Consider the following 25,534-nt stretch of genomic DNA (forward strand, 5'->3'; position numbering starts at 1 on the left):
CTTAAAAGAGTGATGGAATGTACTGCATGTATACCTGAAGGGTGTAATTAACTTTCTGTTCACTTGATACATTTTAAAATCCAGGGTTAAGAATGATATTAAGGTATACCAGCTGCATAATGATAAAGACAAATGTTCTCTATGGAGAACAACCATGAACCTTTCTGGGATGGGACTGATACCTGGGATGATATCAAGCGGTGCCTTCGCAATCAGTCATATCATTTTAAGAAGCACTCTGTCTAGCCTTTGCCTTTCAGGAAGTATTTTAAAAGGGAAACATCCCATAGAAGAAAAGTTCAAATTGGGCCTTTTTCACAAGTTTCTATCTAAAAATTCATCTCAGGAGATACAAAGTAAAACCACATTTCACAGCAATAACAAAAAGGGGTGGTAGAATTATGTAGTTTTTACCCCAATGACTCTCATCACGCCTTCAACAGCTGCAAAGATTAAGTATAGAAGCCCCAGTCCGATCACCCGGTGCATGACTGTTCCTAAACGAGGCCTGGAATCAGGAAGAGGAAACAGAGAAAGAAGAAAAAGCATGGGTGAGTAAAATGCACCTGAATACAGTAACTGGCACCATTTCCAATACCAGGAAGTCACTATCTAATCACATCAGTCTGTTCCCGGCTCTGAGGTACTTTGTTTTAGGAAACAGGCCCAGGAACAAAGGGTCTCTTTCTCTAGGACCTGAAGCTATACTGATGCCTGTGAAGCAATATTTGGAGGCCACAAAGGTGCCAGAGGATTTTGCTGCTGAAATTCAAGCAACAGAATGAATATAATTCAGGTACTGTTTCTATAGAATGGAAGAGTAGGTTGATGAAATCTAGGAAGGTAAATGCCAACTTCTAAGTGCCACTGAGAAGTCTAACTTAATTCTTCCTGAGGTCTGTCTTTTCAGAGATAATTCACTTGTCTCATGACTTGGGCAGAGGAAGAGCAGGACAGGAGGAGATGGAAGTCCATGACCTCCTTTCTGATCACCAGCTCTCAACCAGAACAGGAGTGCTAACAGAATTTCATTTTCATTCTTTAAACTGAAAGAGTTAAAATAACATTTTTGGGCCAGGTGCAGTGGCTCATGCCTGTAATCCTAGCATCTTGGGAGGCCAAGGTACACAGATCACTTGAGCTCAGGAGTTCGAGACCAAACTGGCCAATGTGGTGAAACCCCGTCTCTACCAAAAAAAGCAAAAAATTAGCCGGGGGTGGTGGCTCGTGCCTGTAGTGCCAGCTACTCGGGAGGCTGAGGCACGAGAATCACTTGAACTTGGGAGGCAGAGGTTGCAGTAAGCCAAGATCGCGCCACTGCACTCTAGCCTGAGCGAGAGTGAGATTTTTGTCTCCAAAAAAACAAAAACAAAAAAAAAATTTTTTTTTGGCTCTTTCAAAATATAATTGAGTTGGGAAAATACAAAGATGGTGGTTTTTGCAATTAATAATTTAAAATAGAATAATTTCATGATATTTGCAAATCAGAATTTATTGCACATACATTTAAGGCTGCTCAAAAACCCTCCTCTCAGAGTAATTAGAAGAAAAAAACTGATTTAAAAAAATATTTAAGATAGTCAATTCAAAACAAAATATAAGTAAAAAATTAAGTTAGTGGTCATAGCTCATATTTAATTAAGACTATTTACCTAATCTAAGGAATCTAAATTCTGATTCATTATAATCAACTAACCAGAACCTCCAAATAACCAGAACTGTTACTGCTCTCACTTTATGGGTTGAGCCGAGCAAGCTAACAGTGAAGGGATTCATTTAAAAAGGGTTTGTATCTGTACCCATTCATTTAATCTTCTATTCCTTTCACAGTAACAACACTGCACCTGTTGGTATCTGATGTTCATAACCAGAGCTGTGAAAGGTACTGCAAGATTCTTCAACAAGAGGCCTTCGTTTCCTACACTGTACTAAGAACACAAAAGGCATTTGAGAAAGAATCTCCAATAAAAGTCCAGGGGGATAAAGGCTTCCAGGCTAAAATCCTGCTAACTCCCTAATCCCCAGCTCACAAGCAAACGGGCACGCACACAGGAGGAGAGCCTAGGGGTGCGAGTCACAGAGCAGAGGCCTGAGCCTGGGCCCCCGGGGGCCGGAGCTCAGGAACACAGGAGGGTGCAGCAGAGGAGGCTGGGGAGGAGTAGCCAGTGACGTGAGAGGATGGAAGACGAGCTCCCAGAAACCAGGCAAAGCTGGCACTCCTTAAAGCTGCTCACGGGACAACTGGACGAGGGCTGAGCAGGGCCATGTGATATGGCAGGGGGAGGTCATGGTGGCCTTGACAAGAGCAGTCTCAATAGAGCAATACTGGGGAGGCTGAGGTACAGACTACTCGTGTGAGAAGTTATGCTGCACAGGGGAAAGGTGAATGAGGCAGAAGCAGAGGAGAGGGCCATGTGGGGTGGAGGGAGGGCTTCACTTTAAAAAATGGTAGAAATAACGAGATGCTGATGGGGGTGACCCACCAGAGAGGAAAGCTGATGATGCAAGAAAAAGCAAAACCGAGCACTAGGACAGTTTCCCTTACAGTTGAGTGGGCACAAAGGCAGGGGTGGCCCGTGACTATCAAGAAGAGGAAAGTGGTTCATGCGGTCCAGATGTGGGGGAAATGACAGGGTCTGGAGGCACAGATGCAGTGGAATTCCCCTCTGATGGCTTCTACTTCCTCAGTGAAAAAAAACCTAAGGTCAGGGTAGAGTCTGAGAGAGAAGGGGTGAAACGGTCTTCTGCAGACAGGAGAGTGAGAAAATAGTGGCAAGGGGACTGAGTACAACTGCCAGCAGCACTGAGGGTGCACGTGAAGTTTAGGGTCATGAATGGCAAGTAGGCCCCCTCAGTGTGGTCCAGGGCTCTTTTTGGGCAAATTCCCCTGCTCGGGTGGGAGCCTGAGGCAGAAGGAAAGCTGGACTTAGCAAGGCTGGGGTTTTGTCAAGAAGGCTGACAAAGAGAAAGGCAGGGGTCTTTGGCTGTCAGTGTCCTGCTGGACCAGGGAATCCAAGCAAAAGGAAGAAGGTAAGGATATAAGATGGGGAGGGACAATGGAAGGTGCCAGGGTCAAAAGGCTGGAGGCCAACGTACAGTCAAAAGAGACTGACACCGACACGTTAAAGAAAGTAACAGGAAACAGAGAAGGTTGACAGTTGAAAAGCGGATTGCTTAAAACTGAGATTTTGAAGAGGGTGCAGTTATCCATATAATAAAGTCTAGAAAATGATACTGGGAATCAGTAGCTGAAACGTGGTGACAGGCAAGAGCAGGAGAGGTGGGGAGGTGAGGTCAGGTTACTTAAAGGGTCATCCACGTGGCTCCTGAGACCCCATGGCCTTCTGACAGATGAAATGCTGAGGACGACACCTGTGAAGCCAGTGCCCACAGAGCTGAGGGATGAGGGAGGGTCTGGAAGCTCACAGTGACCACAACAAGATGCAGCAGGTGACCCAGCCTGAAGAGTGAGCTTCTGGGAATCAGGGTTTTAGGAAAGAAGCAGGAAGAAAGGTCTGAAAAAACACAACAAGGATAGAAATCAAGTTCTCCCATAGTTATGCCCAGTGATTCACAGGTGAGAAGAGGAAAAGACCCGCCGGAGAGGGTCCAGAAGCAGGGTCCTCGAGGGACAGACAGGTTTCAGTCAGAAGTTTTGCTGACTCGGTGTTTAATCCACTCTCTCTTCCAACACTCAAATAGGACCATCAAAGCTTAATGATACTGTCTAAAAAACAGAAAAGGGTTTGAAAATGGTTTGAATCATTTTAGATTTTCCATTATCCTTAAAGCTGATTATTTATTCATCTAACTATATAAAGTTATCGAAATACAAATTCAGGGTCTTTATTGGAAGATAATATAAAATAGCAAGTATGTGGAAATCTTTTAAAAATGTGTTCTTGTAGATTTTTCCCAAAGGGATTTGTACTACAATACTTAGAAGTTCCATTTTCACAAAGGTCATAACGTAGACGGACTGAATCACTGGGCTGGGACCCAGCATTTTTCCCACACGCCAGTACTTACTTCACAATGCCATAGCCCAGGCTCACAATGATCACGAGAAGGCGAGCCAACGTCCTCTTAATCGCAGAAATCAACTCCGCAAATATCAATAAGCCTTGGGCTGAGGAAGAAAAAAATAAAATAATTCACTTTGTGTACACCTGGAAGCCTGCCAACCAAGATTCTCGACAACATGTCCTGTGTATAACTACATTCGAACTTCAGACTAATCAGCCACATTTGATTTAAAAGTCATTGAATCCAACTGATGTTTGAAAACTTCAGTGAAGGATTCACACTCTCCTAAAGAATTCACTCCCTATCTATCTAATCTGCTCCACTGGGCACAGCTTTCTTCTATCAGCCTGAACACTGTCTCCCTGAGCTTCCCTCTGTTCTTGCTCTTTGCAGAACTCTCTCTTCTTGTCCTGTAAATATTTAAAAACCACAACATCCTCTAGAGTTCTCTTTTCTCCAGGATCTCCTCATCATGTATTCATTTAAAATGTATCTGATATGCTCCTACTGTGTGGCTATAATAGTGAAAAAGACATCTTGATCCCTGCCTTCATGGAGCTTGTACTCTGGTTAGGCTAAGTAAATAGAACTCAGTGTGGTAACAGCAAGAGGTAACACATCATCCCTCCAGACTTGGAAGAAGGCCAGTCTAATCTACACCTGGGGGAACTAGAATTGGGTCCCGAAAAACTCAGAAAAAGTGACATCTAAATGAGGACTTGAAGGCTAAGCAGGAGTTAAGTATTTGGTGGTGGGGGATGACAAAGCAAAGAACATGGCACGTGCAAAGGCGTAGAGAAGAAAAGAGGAAAAGCAAACTATGTTGCAAGAAGTCAAAATTCATTATGCCTGCAGCAGAGAGTGTAATGGTAGATGTCAAGAAAAGAGGCTGGTCATAAAGGCAGGGACCAATCGTGCAGTTTGGAGCCCCTGTCATGGAGTCTGGACTCGATGTTAAGGGCAGTGGGAAGTCAATAACAATAAACAAAAGAACAAAGGAGGGATTGGTAAACTATGGCCCATGGGCCAAATCTGGCCCTACATCTGATCTGTTTTTGAACATAAAGTTTTATGGGAACACAGCAATGCTCATTTGTTTGCATGCTGTCTATGGCTGCTTTTATGCTTTGATGGCAAGGGTGAATAGTTACAACAGAGACCATATGGCCTGCAAAGCCAAAATATTTCCTCTATGGCCTTGACAGAAAAAATGTGCTGACTGCTAGAATAAAATGGATGGCTTTATTTTATCAAGATTGCTCTACCTACAATGGTTTGGAGAGGAACAAAACTGCAGGCAAGGAAAATGCTCAGGAGACTATTCCAGAAAACTAAGAGATGATGAGAGTACCGGCAGTGATGACGGAGAGAAGTAGAAAGAGATTCAGAAAGATATTCAGAAAATACGGTGGCAAAACCAGTTGTGAATCCATCTGATGTTTTCAGTTCACATTGTTTTCAGCTCCATCTTGCCTGCAAGAACTCACAAGAGACCTTGTCAAATGCCTCGAAGATAGATCTAGAACTACAGGCAGAGCAAGAAGCCAAGGAAGATGTGAAAGATGGTCCTGAGGTCTCCTGGCAGTATCATGCAGTGAGAGGAACACCTGGAAGGGCAGCAAGTGTGGGCTGGGGCGAGGTCGCCACACAAAGGCAGAAAGGATGAGCTCCATTTTTGCCATTCAGAGGTTGAGAAGATTGCAAGGCATTGAGAAGCTGTTTCGTAGATGACTGGATATATATGTCTGTAGCTCAGGATAGAGAGTTCCACAGGAGAGAAGCTTTAGGAGGAAAACAATGGATGAGCTCTCCGAAAGAGTGCAGAATGTGAAGAAGGGGTTTATCATCACAAATGTTGAGGGATGAGTGTGCTGTCAATCCCTCCATGGGCTGTCTATACTCCTCTTGAGGTAATGTGACTACAACCTTTCTGGTACAGTGTGGCCTGTACAGCAAGATTCTCAACTTTCCTTCCAGGCTCCTGCTGCAATCTGAGGTTGTGGGAGCTTGTGGGAGGCAACCACCCTATTATTACCTATGTTGAGTTTGCTTTTCATCAGCTTCAATTTTTAAATTCTTTTTAAAACTTTTCCATTGGTATTTTTGCAATTTGTACTCCAAACCTAAGTTCAAGGTCTTATCCATCAGATTTCACCTTTCTATTCAGCATGTCAACTCTCTTGCCTCTCATCACGTATCTTCAAGTGAAAAGGGTCTATCTAAAATGATTCTCTATGCCCCTAAGTATTTACGACCGTGGCCAGCCTCACATCATCCATAAAGTTTAAGAGAATGCTGTCTACATAGTCACACAATAAATGTTAGTTGAACAAACCAACAGATCCACAAGAAGAATAAAACAGCAACAAGGCCTAAAATCTGAGAGAGACACCATTCAAAGCCTCCTAGCTCAATGGTTCTCAACCCTAGATGCATATTGGAATCACCTGGAAGCCTCTACACAGCCCCAATTCCTAGGTCTGCCCTAATCAGACTCTCTGGCACTGGTACCATTTTAAAGTTCTTCAAGTGATGCTGATGCAAAACCAGGGATGAGAACCATTGCTCCAGACCAGTGCTGTCCCACAGACCCTTTTGCAATGATGGAAGTGGTCTACCTCTGTGCTGTCCAATACAGCAGTCACTGGTCACCTGTGGCTACTGAGCACTTGAGATGAAGCTAGAACAACTGAGGAACTTAATTTTTAATTTAATTTAATTTTACTTAAGTACCCAGATGTGGCTTGTGGCTACCACAGAAAACAGCAGTGGTCTAGACTGACCAGTGATTATCTCCATGAACTCTTTAGATATGGCGGCACCACCAGTTTTCAGCTCATCTTGTCCACAAAAAGTCACAAGAGACCTTGTCAAATGCCTTGAAGAAGTCAGCTATACTAAGTTTACTACATCTTCCTGTCAATCTAGCATCCCAAAACAAAAAAATTAGTCTGACATGATATTCTTAACGTACCCATGTTGGGTCCTAACAGTCAATGCTTCTCATCCTTCTAATGATTTTTCTAAATTTGATACTTCAAGATCAATGCTGGGCAAGACAGCCCCTGTCACAGAATTCCCACTTGGGAAAATCAGAAAGGACATCAGCTCCTGCCCACCTCTCCTATTGGACAGGACTCCTCAAAGACCCTGACAGCGGTCTGGGTATCTCTTCCAAGCCCTCTGGTGCCATCTCAGACAGCTTAGATTCCCTGAGGATGGCAGATGGCCTCTTACCTCTTCATGGATCTCAGGTTTTTGCTGCTCCTCACTAAAGTCCATGCCACCCTTTACCTTCACTAAACAAGAGATCACCACCACTGACAGCAAAGCATCAGAACTGCCTTCTCTACATTCAGGAATGCTTCAATTCTAAGCAGCAGATCTACCCTTCCTTCATCATCTGGTTTAGAGCACACATGCATGCACACGCACACACACACACACACCATAAAAAACTTCTTACAGAGTAGTGATATCTCTAATATGCATCCTGGATGTTTGTCCTTTCTTTATTCTTTGGTACATGTCCTTTTAAACTTTTTATTTGGGGAAATTTCAAATACTCCCAAAAAGAGAGAAAGCAATATAATGATTTCCCTTGTGCCCATCATGCAGCTTCAATAATTAGCAACGTTACGCCAAATTTGTTTCATCTATTGTCCAATTCATTTTTTTTCTAGAGTATTTCAAAATAAGTAACAGACACATAGTGCCAGCTACTCCAGAGGCTGAGGTGGGCAGATCATTTGGGCCTGGAGGTCGAGGCTGCAGTGAGCAAAAATTGCACCACTGCACTCTAGACCGGGCAACAGATCAAGACCTTGTCAATCAGTCAATCAATATCAGACAAAATCATGCCCTTTGAAAATCTGCACCAAGATCATTTGTAACTGGTCACTCAGAAGTACACTCTTGAGCACCGTCAACCCCTCTGAGCTCTCTCTTTCCAAAGGTTTGGTGGGAGAGTTGTACCTTTACTTCTCTGGCCTGAAATCTACTTTCTAGAAGTCTGGGGCACACATCTGAGGATGCCCAGCTGTATGGCCTCCCTGCTTCACATATTCCACTGCGTAAACTGTGATGGTGCCTCCACTGGTTATATGAAGATCTTTGTGGGAGTAAAGAGGTGGGGAGAGCACAAGGAGGCTGCAGGCACCATCCATTCCAGCACCCCTGATTTTACTCCCTGCGGCCAATTTCCTTTCGTTTTTTGAAGGAGAAGCAGAAAGAAAAGATGTGGGGGGAAGGAGAAGTATGTTAAAAGGATTGACAGCACCTGAAGTCTCCCTGTCCCGAACTTTGTGCTGCTTTAATGCAAGCTGAACCTTAGGAAACGGGACTTTTATTTTTCCCAGGAGGAAAGTGAGGGGAAATTTAGCAAGAAGGAAAACAGATAATGAAGAGAAGACACATGCTTGGCCAGATCAGAGGCCTACTCTGACATTCTTTTCTTGGCTTTCCTTCTCTTCATCTATAATATATCTGTTTCCAAACCACTGTTCAGAAGGGGGCCTCCCACTGCTCTGCTCATAAATACTGGGGAACTCTTAGATCATACTATATTTACAGAGACAGTCAAAACTTACTTGACAGTCCAGTGTTGCTGATGTTTTGGTATTCACTATAAAAAACTGCTTTTTCAAGCATTCCCAAAAAAATAACAGCTGCAATCCAGAACTGGATTCTTAATATATCTTTCCAATAACAGGCAGACCACGTCAGCCAGAGTATGCCATATAATATATAAACAATACACATCACCATGTAAAACTGTAGGAAGAGAAGCAATTGTAGTCAGTTAAGCCTTTTGGTCATTTGAAAGTTGGCACTTCTACATTCAAGTATCCAACCCTTCATTTTCCAGTCACTCTGGAACCAGAAATACAGGATATGTCAAAGCATTAACTACTGAGGAATTACTACCACAAAGCTCTTAGGGTATAAAATTCATTTTTTAAAAAGGAAAAAATGATGAGAAATACTCACAATCATTAGGGGCCAATCTGATGCAGAGATATATCCATGAGGCCCAATCATAGAAAGAGAAACTAGGATAGAGAAGAAGAGAGAGTTAATTAACAGTCAGTCTTAAATCTTTAAATGTAAGTTCATTTCCCAGAAGGCTCCAAGAATACAAACCACACTAACAAATGCTGAATTTGTATGTAGCACATACATGGTATTGGACAATTAGTATTTGTTTGATTATGTAACCTTACCAAGATACCTTTACTGTAAGACCAGAAACTGTAAAACTGCTAGAAGAAAACATAGGGAGAACACTACACAACACTGGTCTGAGCAATGATTTTTTGGATTTGATCCCAAAAGCACAGGCAACAAAAGCAAAAATAGACAACTGGGATTACATCAATATAAAAAGCTTCTTTGCAGCAAAGGAAACAATTAACAGTAGACATGGACAACTTAAGATACTGGGAGATAAAATTAGCAAGCCATATATCCAAGAAGGAGTTAATATCCAAAATACATAAGCTCAAACAACTCAATAGCAAGAAAACAAAAAACCCAATTAAAAGAATGGGCAGGCCGGGCGCGGTGGCTCACGCCTGTAATCCCAGCACTTTGGGAGGCCGAGGCGGGCAGATCACGAGGTCAGGAGATTGAGATCATCCTGGCTAACACGGTGAAACCCCGTCTCTACTAAAAATACAAAAAATTAGCCGGGCGTGGTGGCGAGCGCCTGTGGTCCCGGCTACTCAGGAGGCTGAGGCAGGAGAATGGTGTGAACCCAGGAGGTGGAGCTTGCAGTGAGCCGAGATCACGCCACTGCACTCCAGCCTGGGCGACAGAGTGAGACTCCATCTCAAAAAATAAAAAAAGATTAAAAAAATTAAAAAAAAAAGAATGGGCAAGGGGCCGGGCGTGACAGCTCACACCTGTAATCCCAGCACTTTGGAAGGCCAAGGTGGGCAGATCACTTAAGGTCAGGAGATCGAGACCAGCCTGACCAACATGGTGAAACCCATCTCTACTAAAAACAGAAAAATTAGCCAGGTGGGGTGGCGTGCACCTGTAATCCCAGCTGCTTGGGAAGCAGAGGCAGGAGAATCACTTGAACCTAGGAGGTGGAGGTTGCAGTGAGCTGAGATTGTGCCACCACACTCCAGCCTGGGTGACAGAGCAAACTCCTGTCTCAAAAAAAAAAAAAAAAAAAAAAAAAAAAAAGGCAAGGGACCTAAATAGATGTTTCTCAAAAGAAAACATATAAATGAGCAAAAGATATTAATACATGAAAAATGCTCAGCATCACTAGTCATTAGAGAAATGCAAATTAAAACCCCAATATCATTTCACACCTGTCAGAATGGCTTTTATCAAAAAGATGAAAGAGAGTAAGTGCTGATGAAGATGTGGAGAAAAGGGGTGCTTTGTGAAAATGTCAATCAGTACAGCCATTATAAAAAACAGCATGGAAGGTCCTCAAATAACTAAAAACAGAATCACCATATAATCCAGTAATCCCACTTTACTATTTACCAAAAAGATCTAAAATCAGTTTGTCAAAGAGCTGTCTGCACCCCCATGTTCACTGCAGTAGTATGAACAATAGCTAAGTTATGGAATCAAGGTAAGCGTCCATCAACAGATGAATGGATGAAGAAAATGTGTATATATACACAATGAAATACTATTCAGCCTTTAAAAAGAAGAAAATTCTGTCATTTGCAACAACATGGATGGAACTGGAAAACACTGTGCTGAGTGAAATGAGTCAAGCACAGAAAGACAAATACTGCACATTTTCACTTATATGTGGAATCTAAAACAATCAAACTCCTAATACGAGAGCAGAATGGTGGGTACAGAGGCTGGGGGGTAGGAGGCATGGGCAGATGATGGTCCAAGGGTAAAAAAAAATCTCACACAGGAGGAGTAAGTTTTTTCTTTTTTTGAGTTCTATTGCACAGCATGGTGAATAGTTAACAGAGTACTGTATGTTTCAAAATTGCTGAGAGAGTACATTTCAAATGTTCTCACCACAAAAAATGTTAAGCATTTGGGGTGATGAGTATGTTAACTAGTTTGACTTAATTATTCCACACTGTATTTATAGATTATAACATCACCTTGTACCCCATACATTTATGTCGTATGTAATTGTCAATTTACAATAAAAAGAAAAAAAGAGATCCCTCTACTTGTATACACGCTATTCTAAAAACCTGTGCCAAATCTGATCATATACAAGAGCACAGTAGTCCCAGCTACCAAACAAGACCTCAGACTGGCCCCCTTGCTAATTTACTCATCTCACCGGGACCTTGTCTTCCTTGACGTAACTTGGAATAAATTACCAAACTCACACATCTAGGTTGGGTTTTGTCTGAGACAGCAATAATAAACCATGTGCCGAGTACAGTGCAAAACATGCAGGGCTCAGTGACAGCTCCAGCTACTAATTAGCAGGGGCTCAAAACTGCCCGCTGGTGTCAGGGGAAAAGACACAATGCCTGGGAAAGAAGTGGACACAAGCCTAGTTCTATGGTCTGAATGTCCTCAAAAATTCATTAAAGCTTCATACCCACTGTGGTGGTATTAAGAGGTGAGGCCTTTTGGGAAGTGATTAAGTCATGAGGGCTCTGTCCTCATGAATAGATTAATGCCTTACAAAAGGCCTGGAGGGAACTAGCTTAGGCCCTTCCTTGCTCTTCTGCCTCCACCCCGTGAGAGCAGAGTGGTTGTCCCCTTTTGTGCTTCCTGCCCTTCCATCCTTTCTGCCATGTGAGAACACATCGTTTAAGGTGCCATCTTGGAAGCAGACACCAGGGACCTAACCAGACACCAAACTTGCTGGCACCTTGATCTTAGACATCCCAGCCTCAAGAACTGTGGGGAAATAAATTTCTGTTCTTTATAAATTACCCAGTGTCAAGTATTCTACTATAGCAGCACAAACAGACTAAGATAGGTGACAGAATGACATCAGGGTCCCTGCTCCCTCTACTTGGCACAGTCTGGCTCATGATGCCATCTCCAGAAGGAAGCCTTACCTCACACTCTTCCAGAGCAGCCACCTTGCCAGCTTCCCTCCAAGGGCCATGCAGTACACCAGACCGAGCCTCCTCTGCAGCAATGCCTACCTCACCTCATCAGTTTCTGCCAGCTGACTGGCTGAATCAGAGCAGTATCAAATCCCCAGGGCCCTCACATGCTGATTGGCTACTGCTGGCCCCAGCAGACACCCACTATGGAAAACATCAGCCAAAGTGATTCTAGAATACGGGAAAGCATTCATTCTCTTGAAAACTGCTTATTGCAAGTCTACTTTTGTGGCACTAAGGAACCACAGGTTAACAAGGCACAGAGGGTCTAACTTACAGTGGTGGGGGTGCCTCACAGACCATAGAAGCACATGCTGGCAGATATGCTGCTTCTACTCCTAGGCTACAGACAGATCCTTTAAAATAAAATTTGTCAAATAATAAAAATCTTAAATCCCTGATGATGGCCATTTTCAAGAAACAGAGAACATAACCTACTTGAAATACACAACTAAAAAGTTGCCTACACATTTCTACATGTTAAAAAAATTTTTTTAATCTGAAAGAATGGAGAATTTTATATCCCACTATGAAGTTTGAAATTTTAAAAATTTATCTTAACACAGTAAAATTTTAAATCAATTAAAAAATAAATAGTAGCAATAAGATAACTTAATGTTACATTTTAAGTATCTAAAATAAATGTATGATTAACAGAAATTCATTTTTGAATGATGTATTTGAAACAGAGAATGTTGACTCAGGTCAGTGACAAAAATACAGAATACAGAAAATGCAGACAGTAAACATGCATGCAGTTTAACTATACCATTCAAATTCCAGCTTGCATCTGTATTCTCCGTTTTAATAGAAACAATAAAGATATGAAACCCATCTTTTTGTGTTCTGGCTACAACATCCTGAAATAGAGATGAAAAAAATTCTTCGTTATTTTTAACAAATTGCTATGTAATATAGCTGAACAACTGTTTGCCATATTTTAAAATAATTGAATCGGGTTACTTTTTAAATTTTTCTATTTTTAAATTTTTTCCTTTTTTTTTTTTTTTTTTTTTTTGAGATGGGGGTCTCACCATGTTGCCCAGGCTGGTCTCAAACTCCTGACCCCTCATGTGATCCTCCTGCTTTGGCCTCCCAAAGTGCTGGGATTACAGGTGTGAGCCACTATGTCCAGTCATATTGGGTTTCTTTTAAACACACACACACACAGACACACACACACAGACACACACACACACACACAGACACACACACACAAATAAAACAGAAAAGGAATGGCAGGTAGTGGAAAGATAGCTATTTCTCTTATTTTTTAAACACCATCCTTCCAGACCTAAAAAGGTAAAGGAGGAAAGAAGCTTTTCTCATTCTTCAACGTTTTCTATCTTTTATATTTTTACAGGTTCCCTCTAATATTACCAATCTATAAATTGTTTAATATTATCAATAAAAAACTTTTTCTAGGGCTGAGCAGGGTGGCTCACACCTGTAATCCTAGCACTTTGGGAGGCCGAGGTGGGTGGATCACTTGAGCTCAGGAGTTTGAAACCAGCCTGGCCAACGTGGCAAAACCCTGTCTCTACTAAAAATACAAAAATTATCCAGGTGTGGTGGTAGGCACCTGTAGTCCCAGCTACTTAGGAGGCTGAGACAGAAGAATCGCTTGCACCTGGGAGGCGGAGGTTGCAGTGAGCTGAGATCACACCACTGCACACCAGCCTAGGTGACAGAACAAGCCTGTGTCTCAAAAAAACCTCTTTTTTCTAACAATACCCTTCTCATATTTTATCCTAATTTTATCAAACATTTTGTTTTATTTAAATGTGTGGTTTTCATTATTCATTTATTTTTTGAGATGGAGTCTCACTCTGTCACCCAGGCTGAAGTGCAATGGTGCGATCTTGTCTCACTGCAACCTCAGCCTCCTGGGTTCAAGCAATTCTCGTGCCTCAGCCTCCGAGTAGCTGGAATTCCAGGCACCTGCCACCACACCCGGCCTAATGTGTGGTTTTTAAATTGAATTGGGGGAAGAGGAAGTTAGATAACATTGTCAGAAATGACTCAGATTAAGTACATAAGCTAAATGATGCAACTTTCTTAAGGCACTATGTTACTTGCAATTCCACTAAGGAATAAAACTTCCCACTGTAATGCTTGTAAATTCTCCAGTGCCCTCCCATAACTGGATCACACTTCTTATACTCCATTTTCCTGAATATTTCCTATCCGTTTCTTTCATTTCCTACTCCTCATCATATGACAGATTTTGTACAAAGTTTGTCCTGGCCACTGCAGAGCGAGTGTCTTTCCATTATCAGACTTCTTTAGGGTGGTTGAAGAGAAAACATGAAGAGTCATAGTATAAAAGCAAACATTAAGCTCTCCCAAACCGGTTTTCAGTCCCTACACATAACTCCCAACCCTTTCGACCTCTTACTCAGTCTTCTGACTTTTAGTAATTCCCCAGAATGCCAAAATTTCCCTCCCACATGCTACATTCATGGTTTCTATTTCTTTAAATCCTTAATGACACGCACAGCCCATTGCTATGCTGTCTTGCACATTTAGAGGGGGAATTTTATTTTTTAAAGAAAAGAAAGGCTGCACAGAAATTCATCTTAAATTGCTTTAAGGATATTTTCAGACAACGATAGAAACATATACAAAATTCATATAGACATATATAAGAAAACTTTTTTTTGAGGCAGAGTCTTGCTCTGTCACCCAGGCTGAAGTTTAGTGGTGCAATTTCAGCTCACTGCAACCTCCACCTCCCAGGTTCAAGTGATTCTCATGCCTCAGCCTCCCAAGTAGCTAGGATTACAGGCATGTACCACCATGTCTGGCTAATTTTTGTATTTTTAGTAGAGATGAGGCTTTGCCATGTTGGCCAGGCTGGCATCAAACTGCTGGCCTCAAGCAATCAACCTGCTTCAGCCTCCCAAAGTGCTGGGATTGCAAGCAGGAGCCACTGCACCTGGCCTGAAAACATACGGTTTTAAATAATGTTTCCTTTTCCTTCCACAGTTCTAATAACCCTACTTTCTATCACTCTCCAAGTATCTATCCATCAGCGACTTTTTTCAGTCTTACGTTAACTTGTGTATATTTGATTTAAAGACAAATCAAACTGCTTACCATTGATCTTTCCTGGTTTGAAACATTTCTGATATTTATTAGTTCTTTATTCTGGAAAAAAAGAGTAAATAATGCCATTTTATACTGCTGCATTTCTACGGAGAAAAATTGTTTTAATAATTAAGAAAAAAGTTAGAAGAAAAATGAAAAATTAAAAAGCTAAACATCAAAGAACAAATCTCACTGTATCCCAAACACAAGTGACAAAGTTCTGCTTTTGAAAAATTGCCCCTATTATATAAAGAGATGGAATCTATGACTCACTGACACTCCTGAAAGAGATGGGAGAATGGAAGCAACTTGAAAAACCTATTTCAGTATATCATCCATGAGAACTTCCCCAACCTAGCTAGAGGGGCCAACATTCAAATTCAGGAAATGCAAAGAACCCCCACAAGATACTTTACAAGAAGATCATCCCCAAGACACATAAATCATCAGATTCTCCAAGGTCAAAATGAAGAAAAATGTTAAAGGCACCTAGAAAGAAAGGTCAGGTCACCCACAAAGGAAAGCCCATCAGATTAACATTAAGCCTCTCCACAGAAACCCTACAAGGAGAAGAGAATTGGAGGCCTATGTTCAACATTCTTAAACAAAAGAAATTCCAACCAAGAATTTTATGTCTGGCCAAACTAAGCCTCATAAGTGAAGGGGAAATAAGACCCTTTTTAGACAAGCAAATGCTGAGGGAATTCATTCAGACCTGCCTTACAAGAGCTCCTGAAAGAAGCACTAAATATGGAAAGACCATTACCAGCCACTAAAAAAACACACTTAAGTATACAAACCAGTGACACTATAAAGTAGCCACACAGATGAGTCTGCATAATAACCAGCTAACAACATGATGACACAATCAAACCCACAATGTCAATACTAAAAGCCCCAATTAAAAGGCACAGAATGTCAAGCTGGATAAATAAGCAAGACTCGTTGGTTTGCTGTCTTCAAGAGACTCATCTCTATAACGACACCCACAGGCTCAAAATAAAGGGTTGGAGAAAAATCTACCAAGCAAATGGAAAACAGAAAAAAAGCAGAGGTTGCAGGCCTAATTTCAGACAAAACTGACTTTAAACCAACAAAAATCAAAAAAGACACAGAAGGGCATTATGTAATGGTAAAGGGTTCAATTCAACTGAAGACTTAACTCTCTTAAATATATATGCACCCAACACAGGAGTACCCAGATTCATAAAGCAAGTTCTTAGAGACATTTAAAGAGACTTAGACTCCCACACAATAATAGTGAGAGACTTCAACACCCGACTGAAAGTATTAGATCACTGAGGCATAAAATTAACAAAGATATTCAGGACCTGAACTCAACACTGGATCAAATGGAGCTGATAGACATCTACAGAACTCTTCACCCAAAAATAATAGAATATACACTCTTCTCATCTCTGCATGGCACGTACTCTAAAATCAGCCAATGAGAAATAAAACAATGCTCAGAAAATGCAAAAGAACCAAAATCATACCAACCACTCTCTCAGACCACAACAATAAAATTGGAAATCAAGATTAAGAAAATCTTTCAAAACCATACAATTGCATGGATATTAAACAACCTGCTCCTGAATGACTTTTGGGTGAATAATGAAATTAAGGCAGAAATCAAGAAGTTCTCTGAAACTAATGAGAACAAAGATACAACATACCAGAATCTCTGTGACATAGCTAAGGCAATATTAAGAGGGAAATTTATAGCATTAAACACCCACAGTGAAAAGTTAAAAAGATCTTGGCTGGGTGCGGTAGCTCACACCTGTAATCCTGTAATCCCAGTACTTTGGGAGGCTGAGGCGGGTGGATCATCTGAGGTCACGAGTTCCAGACCAGCCTGGCCAACATGGCGAAACCTCATCTCTACTAAAAATACAAAAGTTAGCTGGGTGTGGTGGCAGGTGCCTGCAATCCCAGCTACTCAGGAGGCTGAGGCGGGAGAATCACTTGAACCTGGGAGGTGGAGGTTGCAGTGAGCCGAGATTGCGCCACTGCCCTCCAGCCTGGGGAACAGAATGAGACTCTGTCTCAAAAAAAAAAAAAAAAAAAAAGAAGAGTTAAAAAGATCTCAAATTAATTAACAACCTAACATCACAACTAAAAGAACTAGTGAAGCAAGAGCAAACCAACCTCAAAGCTAGCAGAAGACAAGAAATAACCAAAATCAGAGCTGAACTAAAGGAGACTGAGACATGAAAAACCATTCAAAAGATCAATGAATCCAGAAGCTGTTTTTTTGAGAAAATTAATCAGATAGACTGCTAGGTAGGTTAATAAAGAAGAAAAGACAGAGGATCCAATAAACTTAATTAGAAATGACAAACGGAATGTTACCACTGAGCCCACAGAAATACAAATAACCATCAGAAAATACTATCAATGCCTCTATGCACACAAACTAGAAAATTTAGAATAAATGGATAAATTACTGGACACATACACCCTCCCAAGACTAAACCAGGAAGAAACTGATTCCCTGAACAGACCAATAAGAAACTCTGAAATGGAAATAGCCTACCAACCAAAAAAAGGCCCAAGACCAGATGGATTCACAGCTAAATTCTACTAGAAGTACAAAGAAGAGCTGGTACCATTCCTACTGAAACTATTCCAAAAAACTGAGGAGAAGGGACTCCTCCCCAACTCATTCTATAAGGCCAGCATTATTCTGATACCAAAACATAGAAGAGACATGACAAAAGAAGGCTTCAGGCCAATATCTTTGATGAACACTGATGCAAAAATCCTCAACAAAATACTAGCAAACCAAATCCAGCAGCACATCAAAAAGTTAATCTACCATGATCAAGCAGGCTTTCCCCTGGGATGCAAGGTAGGTTCAACACATGCAAATCAATAAACATGATTTATTACATAAAGAGAATTAAAGACAGAAACCACATGATCATCTCAATAGATACAGAAAAGGCTTTGGATAAAATACAACATCCTTTCATGTTAAAAACTCTAATAAACTAGGTATTGAGGGAACAGATCTCAAAATAATAAGAGCCACCTATGACAAACTCATAGCCAACATCATACTTAATGGGCAAAAGCTGGAAGCATTACCCTTGACATCCGGCACAAGACAAGGATGCCCTCTCTCATCACTCCTATTTAACATGGTATTGGAAGTCCTGGCCAGAGCAATCAAGTAAGAGAAAGAAATAAAGGGCACCCAAATAGGAAGAGAAGAAGTCAAACTATCCCTGTGTGCAGACGACATGATTATATATCTAGAAAACCCCATACTCTCTGCCCAAAAGCTCCTTGAGCTGATAAGCAACTTCAGCAAAGTTTTGGGATACAAAATCAATATATAAAGATCACTAGCGGCTGGGCATGGTGGCTCACTCCTGTAATCCCAGCACTTTGGGAGGCCAAGGCAGCAGGATCACTTAAGGTCAGGAGTTTGAGAGCAGCCTGGCCAACATGGTGAAACCCCGTCTCTACTAAAAAAAAAATTCAAAAATTAGCCGGGCATGGTGACAGGTGCCTGTAATCCCAGCTACTCAGGAGGCTGAGGCAGGAGAATTGCTTGAACCTAGGAGGCGGAGGTTGCAGTGAGCAGAGACTGCGCCATTGCACTCCAGCCTGGATGACAGAGTGGGCAGTGGTGGTGGCGGCGGGGGGGCGGGGGGGGAATCACTAGCATACCTGTACACCAACAACAGCCAAGCCAAGAGCCAAATCATGAATGCAATCCCATAGGAATACAGCTAACCAAGGGGGTGAATGATCTCTACAATGAGAATTACAAAACACTGCTCAAAGAAATCAGAGATGACACAAACAAATGGAAAGATGTTCCATGCTCGGCCGGGCGCAGTGGCTCATGCCTGTAATCCCAGCACTTTGGAGGCCGAGGCGGGCGGATCATGAAGGCAGGAGATCAAGACCATCCTGGCTAACACAGTGAAACCCCATCTCTACTAAAAAAAATACAAAAAATTAGCCGGGCATGGTGGCGGGCGTCTGTAGTCCCAGCTACTTGGGAGGCTGAGGCAGGAGAATGGCATGAACCCGGGAGGCGGAGGTTGCAGTGAGTGGAGACTGCACCACTACACTCCAGCCTGGGGGACAGAGCAAGACTCCGTCTCAAAAAAAAGAAAAAAAAAAAAGATGTTCCATGCTCATGGATATGAAGAATTAATACTGTTAAAATGGCCCTGCTGCCCAAAGCAACTTACAGATTCAATGCTATTCCTATCAAACTACCAATGACACTCTTCACAAAACTAGAAAAAACTATTTTAAAATTCATATGGAACCAGAAGAGAGCCCGAATAGCCAAGGCAATCCTAACCAAAAGGAACAAAGCTGGAGGCATCATGCTACCTGACTTCAAACTATACCACAGGGCTATAGTAACCAAAACAGCATGGTACTGGTACAAAAACAGACACATAGACCAGTGGAACAGAATAGAGAGCCCAGAAATATCGGAGCACACCTATAATAATTTGGTCTTTAATAAAGTTGACAAAAACAAACAATGGTGAAAAGACTCCCTATTCAATAAATGGTGCTGGGATAACTGGCTAGCCATATGCAGAAGACTGAAACTGGACCCTTTGCTTACATTATATACAAAAATCAACTCAAGATGGATTAAAGAGTTAAATGTAAAACTTAAAACTATGAAAACCCTATGAAGACAACCTAGACCATACCATTCTGGACATAGGACAGGTGACGATTTCATGACAAAGTTGCCAAAAAAGCAATTGCAACAAAAGCAAAAATTGACAAATGGGATCTAATTAAACTAAAGAGTTTCTGCACAGCAAAAGAAACTATCAACAGAATAAAAAGATAACCTACAGAATGAGAGAAAATATTTGCAAGCAATGCATCTGACAAAGGTCTAATATCCAGTGTCTGTAAGGAACTTAAACAAATTTACAAGAAAAAAAACAAAAAACAAAATTAAAAAGAGGGCAAAGGACATGACCAGACATTTTTCAAAGGAAGACATGCATATGGCCAACAAGCATATTTTAAAAAGCTCAATATCACTGATCATCAGAGAGATGCAAATCAAAACCACAATGAGATACCATCTCACACCAGTCAGAATGGCTATTATTAAAAAGTCAAAAAATAACAGATGCTGGCAAGGTTGTGGAGAAAAGGGAATGCTTATACACTGCTGGTGGGAGTACAAATTGGTTCACCCATTGTGGAAAGCGGTGTGGCAATTCCTCAAAGAGCTGAAAAGAGAACTACCGTTTGACACAGTACTTCCATTACTGGGTATATTATATACCCAAAGGAATATAAATCGTTCTGTCATAAAGACACATGCACACATATGTTCACTGCAGCACCATTCACATTGCCAAAGATATGGAATCAACCTAAATTCCCATCAATGGTAGACTGGATAAAGAAAACGTGGTACATATACATCATGGAATAATATGCAGACATAAAAAAGGAGATCGTGTCCTTTGCAGGGACATGGATGGAGCTGGAAGCCATTTTCCTTAGCAAACTAACACAGGAACAGAAAACCAAATACCGCATATTCTCACTTATAAGTGGGAGCTAAATGATGAGAAAATGGACACAAAGAGGGGAACAGCAGACACAAAGAGGGGCCTACTTAAGGGTGAAGGCTGGGCAGAGGTAGAGGAGCAGAAAAAATGACTATTGGGTACTAAACTTAGTACCTGGGTCATGGAAATAATTCGTACAACAAATTCCTGTAACATGAGTTTACGATACAACAAACCTGCATATGTACCCCTGAAAATAAAAGTTAAAAAATAAAAATAAAACCTTCTCCTTAATGAGGATAGTGTTGCCATTGGCAGGGAAAGTGTTAGGAAGTAAAAGGGGGTTCTAGGTGCTAAAACGTTCTATAATTCATCAGGGTCTACATGGTTGTGCTCAGTTTTGTTGTCTGTTTTTTTTGAGACGGAGTCTCACTCTGTTGCCCAGGCTGGAGTGCAGTGGCGTGATCTCGGCTCACTGCAAGCTCCACCTCCCGAGTTCACGCCATTCTCCTGCCTCAGCCTCCCAAGTAGCTGGGACTACAGGTGCCCGCCACCACGCTCGGCTAATTTTTTGTATTTTTAGTAGAGACGAGGTTTCACTGTGTTAGCCAGGATGGTCTCGATCTCCTGACCTCATGATCCGCCCGCCTTGGCCTCCCAAAGTGCTGAGATTATGGGTGCGAGCCATTGTGCCTGGCCTTTTAAAAATTCATTGAGGAGTACACTGATGTGTACTTTTCTGTGTTTATTATATTTCAACACATTTTAAAGAGAACTCCTTTAAAACTTTTACTAAAGACATTTTTACTTCAGAATTTACAAAAGAACAAAAAATAAATTTAAATGCCTCATAATCTCACTAACCAAGGCTGACTGCTAGGTTTATTTTTGTTTTTGTTTTTGTTTTTTGAGACGGAGTCTCGCTCTTGTCCCCCAGTCTGGAGTGCAATGGCGTGATCTCGGCTCACTGCAACCTCTGCCTCCCGGGTTCAAGTGATTCTCCTGCCTCAACCTCCTGAGTGGCTGGGATTACAGGTGCGTACCACCACACCCAGCTAATTTTTTGTATTTTAAGTAGAGATGGGGTTTCACCATGTTGGCTAGGCTGGTCTCGAACTCCTGACCACAGGTGATCCACCCACCTCAGTCTCCCAAAGTGCTGGGATTACAGGTGTGAGCCACCGCGCCCAGCCACGTATCTTACTTATTATGTACTACTATACACACAAACAAACTAAACCTAAAAATTTACAAGTTAACCACCTTTATCAAAATCCTGATAAAACAGTACTTCAGTTGATACTTGTATTCAGTGGGAATAAAATAAACTTTATTTTAACATGGCAAGTCAGATACCACCTTTATCAAAATTCCCATAAAACATTACTTCAGTTGATACTTGTATTCACTGGGAATAAAATAAACTTTAACATGGCAAGTCAGATACTCACATTCAAAGAGGGAAACACCTGTGAATCACTGTTGCAATCTAAGTTTTCATTTTTTGTTGTCCAACAGTTGTCATTCTTCAAATAATGACAAAAGTCTTCATCAACACTAAGTTTATGTTTTTGGAACAGCTCCTATATAAGGTAAAATTCTGTTATAATTTATTCCCACACTTCTTATCCTAGAATATAAATAAAAGTTAATGTCTAAATAATACCTAAAGTATATTCAGTTTGAAATACCTGGAAATACACAATAGAATAAAATACCAAATAAAAACTGTTTCAAATATAATTTTAATATAATTGAGATAATCATAACCTTTTAGCCATTCCAGTGTGTTCAGATACAGTAATACATAACACAAGCACACTTACAATAAGAAAACTGACTAAGATACTACAATGAAATAGTTCCCAGAGAAATAAAACATACTTTGTTCTGGGGCTACTTGTATTTTATCCCATGTGTAAGAGATTTTACAGAGAAAGAAAGTAGCATTCAACTACAAAAAAGAGAAAGCAAACAGTAAGATACAGCAAAGGTAGCTGAGTGCAGAGGAGACGCTCATTTACACAACTACCTGAGGTTCCTGGCATCCTTGAATGGATGAATGAACCAGGCTCCTTAATGGCAGCTCCCAGTCATCAAAAAAAGTGGAGTTGGCTCCCACAGACCAAATATGGGACAATATGAGCAAAATATATAAAAACAGTAATAGATTATAACCTATATAACAAAGTAAAAATCAACAAGTCCAACCTGATGACTGACAGGTAAGACAGATTGATTAGGGGAGTAGAGAGAGTGCATCCTTATAGTAGAATGCTAATAAAGGAAGTAGAAAATCACCATTCAGCAATCAGCACAGTAATGACTGACTCATCAGGCAAGAATCATGAAAGGATGCTAAAACAAGTGGCTGAAGGTTTGATGAAAACCACAAGATATTTACATAGTTTCAAAAGTTTTTCCTCACAAGTTGTTGTTAATAACAAAGAGAAAAGTAGTAACTTTGGAATGGAAAAAATCTTGCAGATATGTCCTTGACCAACTGATCAAATTAACATCACCAAAAATGAGACAAATCAGTATTCTGTGGTATTCCTGCCAAAAATGTATAACTTGAATCTGATCATGAATAAACATCAGAAATATTCAAATTCAGGGGCATTTTGCAAAAATAAATGGTCTGTACACTTCAAAACTATCAATGCCATGACACACCAAAAAGGGGGGAAATCCAGATTATCAGGAACTAAAAACAAAAACAAGGAAAGGAAATGAAATGCAAACCTGAATTGGTTCCTGTACAGGGTGTGGAGTGTGTGTGCAGGGGGTGTGGGGGGGGGCCTGCTCTAAAAGACAATATTGGGACACTGGTGAACTTTTTTTTTTTTTTTTTTTTTTTTGAAGACAAGGTCTCACTGTCTCCCAGGCTGGAGTGCAGTGGTGCAATCACAGCACACTGCAACTTTGAACTCCTGGGCTCAAGGGATCCTCCGGCCTAAACCTCCCGAACAGCTGGGACTATAGGCACATGCCACTGTGTCTGGCTAATTTTTTAATTTTTTGTAGAGACAGGGTCTCACTTGTTGCCCAGGCTGGTCTTTAACTCCTGGGCTTAAGCGATCCTCTCGCCTCAGGTTCCCAAAGCGCAGGAATTACAGGTGTGACCCACCCTGCCCAGCTGCAAAATCTTAATAAGGTTTATATATAATAGCATTTTATCAGTGTTAAATTTGAATTCTATAATTATACTGTGAAAAAAATAAATGAGTATCTCTGTTCTTAGGAAATTTACATTGAAGTATTTAGTGTGAGGGTGTAAAATATTTAGAGATGAAGCCAAAAAGGCAGTTCAAGGAAAACGGCATGGTTCAATCCAAATAGAAATATAATACTAATAACAATACAGAAAGCCAGCTACAATGGCTCACGTCTATAATCCCAGAGACTCTGGAGGCTACCTGAGGCAACCTGCCAGGAGGGTCACTTGAGCCCAGGAGTTCAAGGCTGGAGTGAGCCATGATCGCACCACTGCACTCCAGCCTGGGTGACAGAGAGAGATCTCATATGTATTTACATGCATATACATGTATAGGTATATGTACATATATATGTATATGTATAGGTATATACATATATACATATATAATTTAAAAAGATATGGAAACCCATATATTATTCAAGGTAGAAGCCAAACAGGTAACAGAGAATCTGAAAAGGAAACAATCCCAAGCAACTATCATGAGAATCATCAAGAGAAACACCTTGCTGAGAGCCCAGTGCACATCCCAGGAGGAAGAAACCCAGGCTTCAGAGCCAGGTGCAGGAAAAGCCTTGCTCAGCACAGCCACTTTCTCCTTCTCTCTCAGAATCCTCTGCCTTTCCCCAGATACCTCCTTTCTTCTCCTCACCTCTTTCTGCGATCTACTTGTGCTCACTAAATCTACTTGTACTCAATACAGTTCTAGTTTCCCTATAATTTTTTTAAAAAGTGAAATATTTAAACTTCTTTTGCAAATTAAGCATTTATTTGTATGTACAGCATCTTTATCAATGACTCCTACGAGCCTGAATTTAAACATTTACTAACATTTTTCATATCATACAAGGCAACTAAAAGCTCGTAGTATTCTCAGCATGTAACTTGGTTTATTGCCATAAGTCCCAAAATTAATCTGTAGCACTTCTAAAACTGTAATCTCTATTTCTAGCCTCCTCGCTTGATGAGCTAATCTTTATACCCATAATTTTCCTTCATAGCTTTATATACATTAAAAACTTGTGTTTTACTTACTTCCAGATTAGAATGCTCATTGTGACAGGTATGATACTTCAAATGCCACACTATGGTAAACTTCACAGGCCCAGAACAATGGAATGACTTCACTGTTTAGAAAAAGAAAGTCTTGTTTTACATGAATAATACATACACTCTAATATAAACTTAAGGTTTTGAGAATGCAATTAAAAATAGGCTACTTTAATGTAACAATGAGTAAAACATTAGCTAATTTCTCCAAAAAGTCACTGTAAAGTGAGACAGATAAATTCATTAAATTGTTACAGTTAACCAAAAGCTGCTGTAATACTGCTCATTTCATGTATAAGTCTAAAATTAAATAAACTGAGTGGCCCGATATGCTAAGTCACTGCTTATTTCACTCTCAAACATTTTTCTCACTCACATATTCATTCAAAATATACTGAGTGAGCCCCATCCTGTGTGCCACCCTGTGAGATATGATGGTAAACAAGAACAATGCCTGTCTATGACTTAAGAGGTACTGGAGGAGTGAGTTTTAACAACTAAACAGGCACTCTCAGTAGTCCCAGAGGCTGAGAATAGTCAAGGGAGCACTGAGCAGG

General features: G+C 40.9%; 1 protein-coding gene across 3 annotated transcripts in view; it reads right to left on the bottom strand.

Moving 5' to 3' along the window:
- Window positions 1-25,534, bottom strand: part of TMEM87B (transmembrane protein 87B) — a 61,382-nt gene that overhangs the window by 27,296 nt on the left and 8,552 nt on the right. For all 3 annotated transcript variants that reach the window (XM_055107416.2, XM_055107415.2, XM_055107417.2), the window contains exons 3-10: window positions 24,963-25,054; window positions 22,162-22,293; window positions 15,195-15,245; window positions 12,865-12,955; window positions 9,016-9,077; window positions 8,616-8,799; window positions 4,030-4,129; window positions 415-508 (exon numbers count right to left, since the gene is read on the bottom strand). In XM_055107416.2, the coding sequence (XP_054963391.1) occupies window positions 415-508; window positions 4,030-4,129; window positions 8,616-8,799; window positions 9,016-9,077; window positions 12,865-12,955; window positions 15,195-15,245; window positions 22,162-22,293; window positions 24,963-25,054 (806 nt within the window). The remainder of the gene's footprint in view (window positions 1-414; window positions 509-4,029; window positions 4,130-8,615; window positions 8,800-9,015; window positions 9,078-12,864; window positions 12,956-15,194; window positions 15,246-22,161; window positions 22,294-24,962; window positions 25,055-25,534) is intronic.

This window comes from Pan paniscus, chromosome 12 (assembly GCF_029289425.2).
Source record: "Pan paniscus chromosome 12, NHGRI_mPanPan1-v2.0_pri, whole genome shotgun sequence".
Classification (NCBI taxonomy): domain Eukaryota; kingdom Metazoa; phylum Chordata; class Mammalia; order Primates; family Hominidae; genus Pan; species Pan paniscus.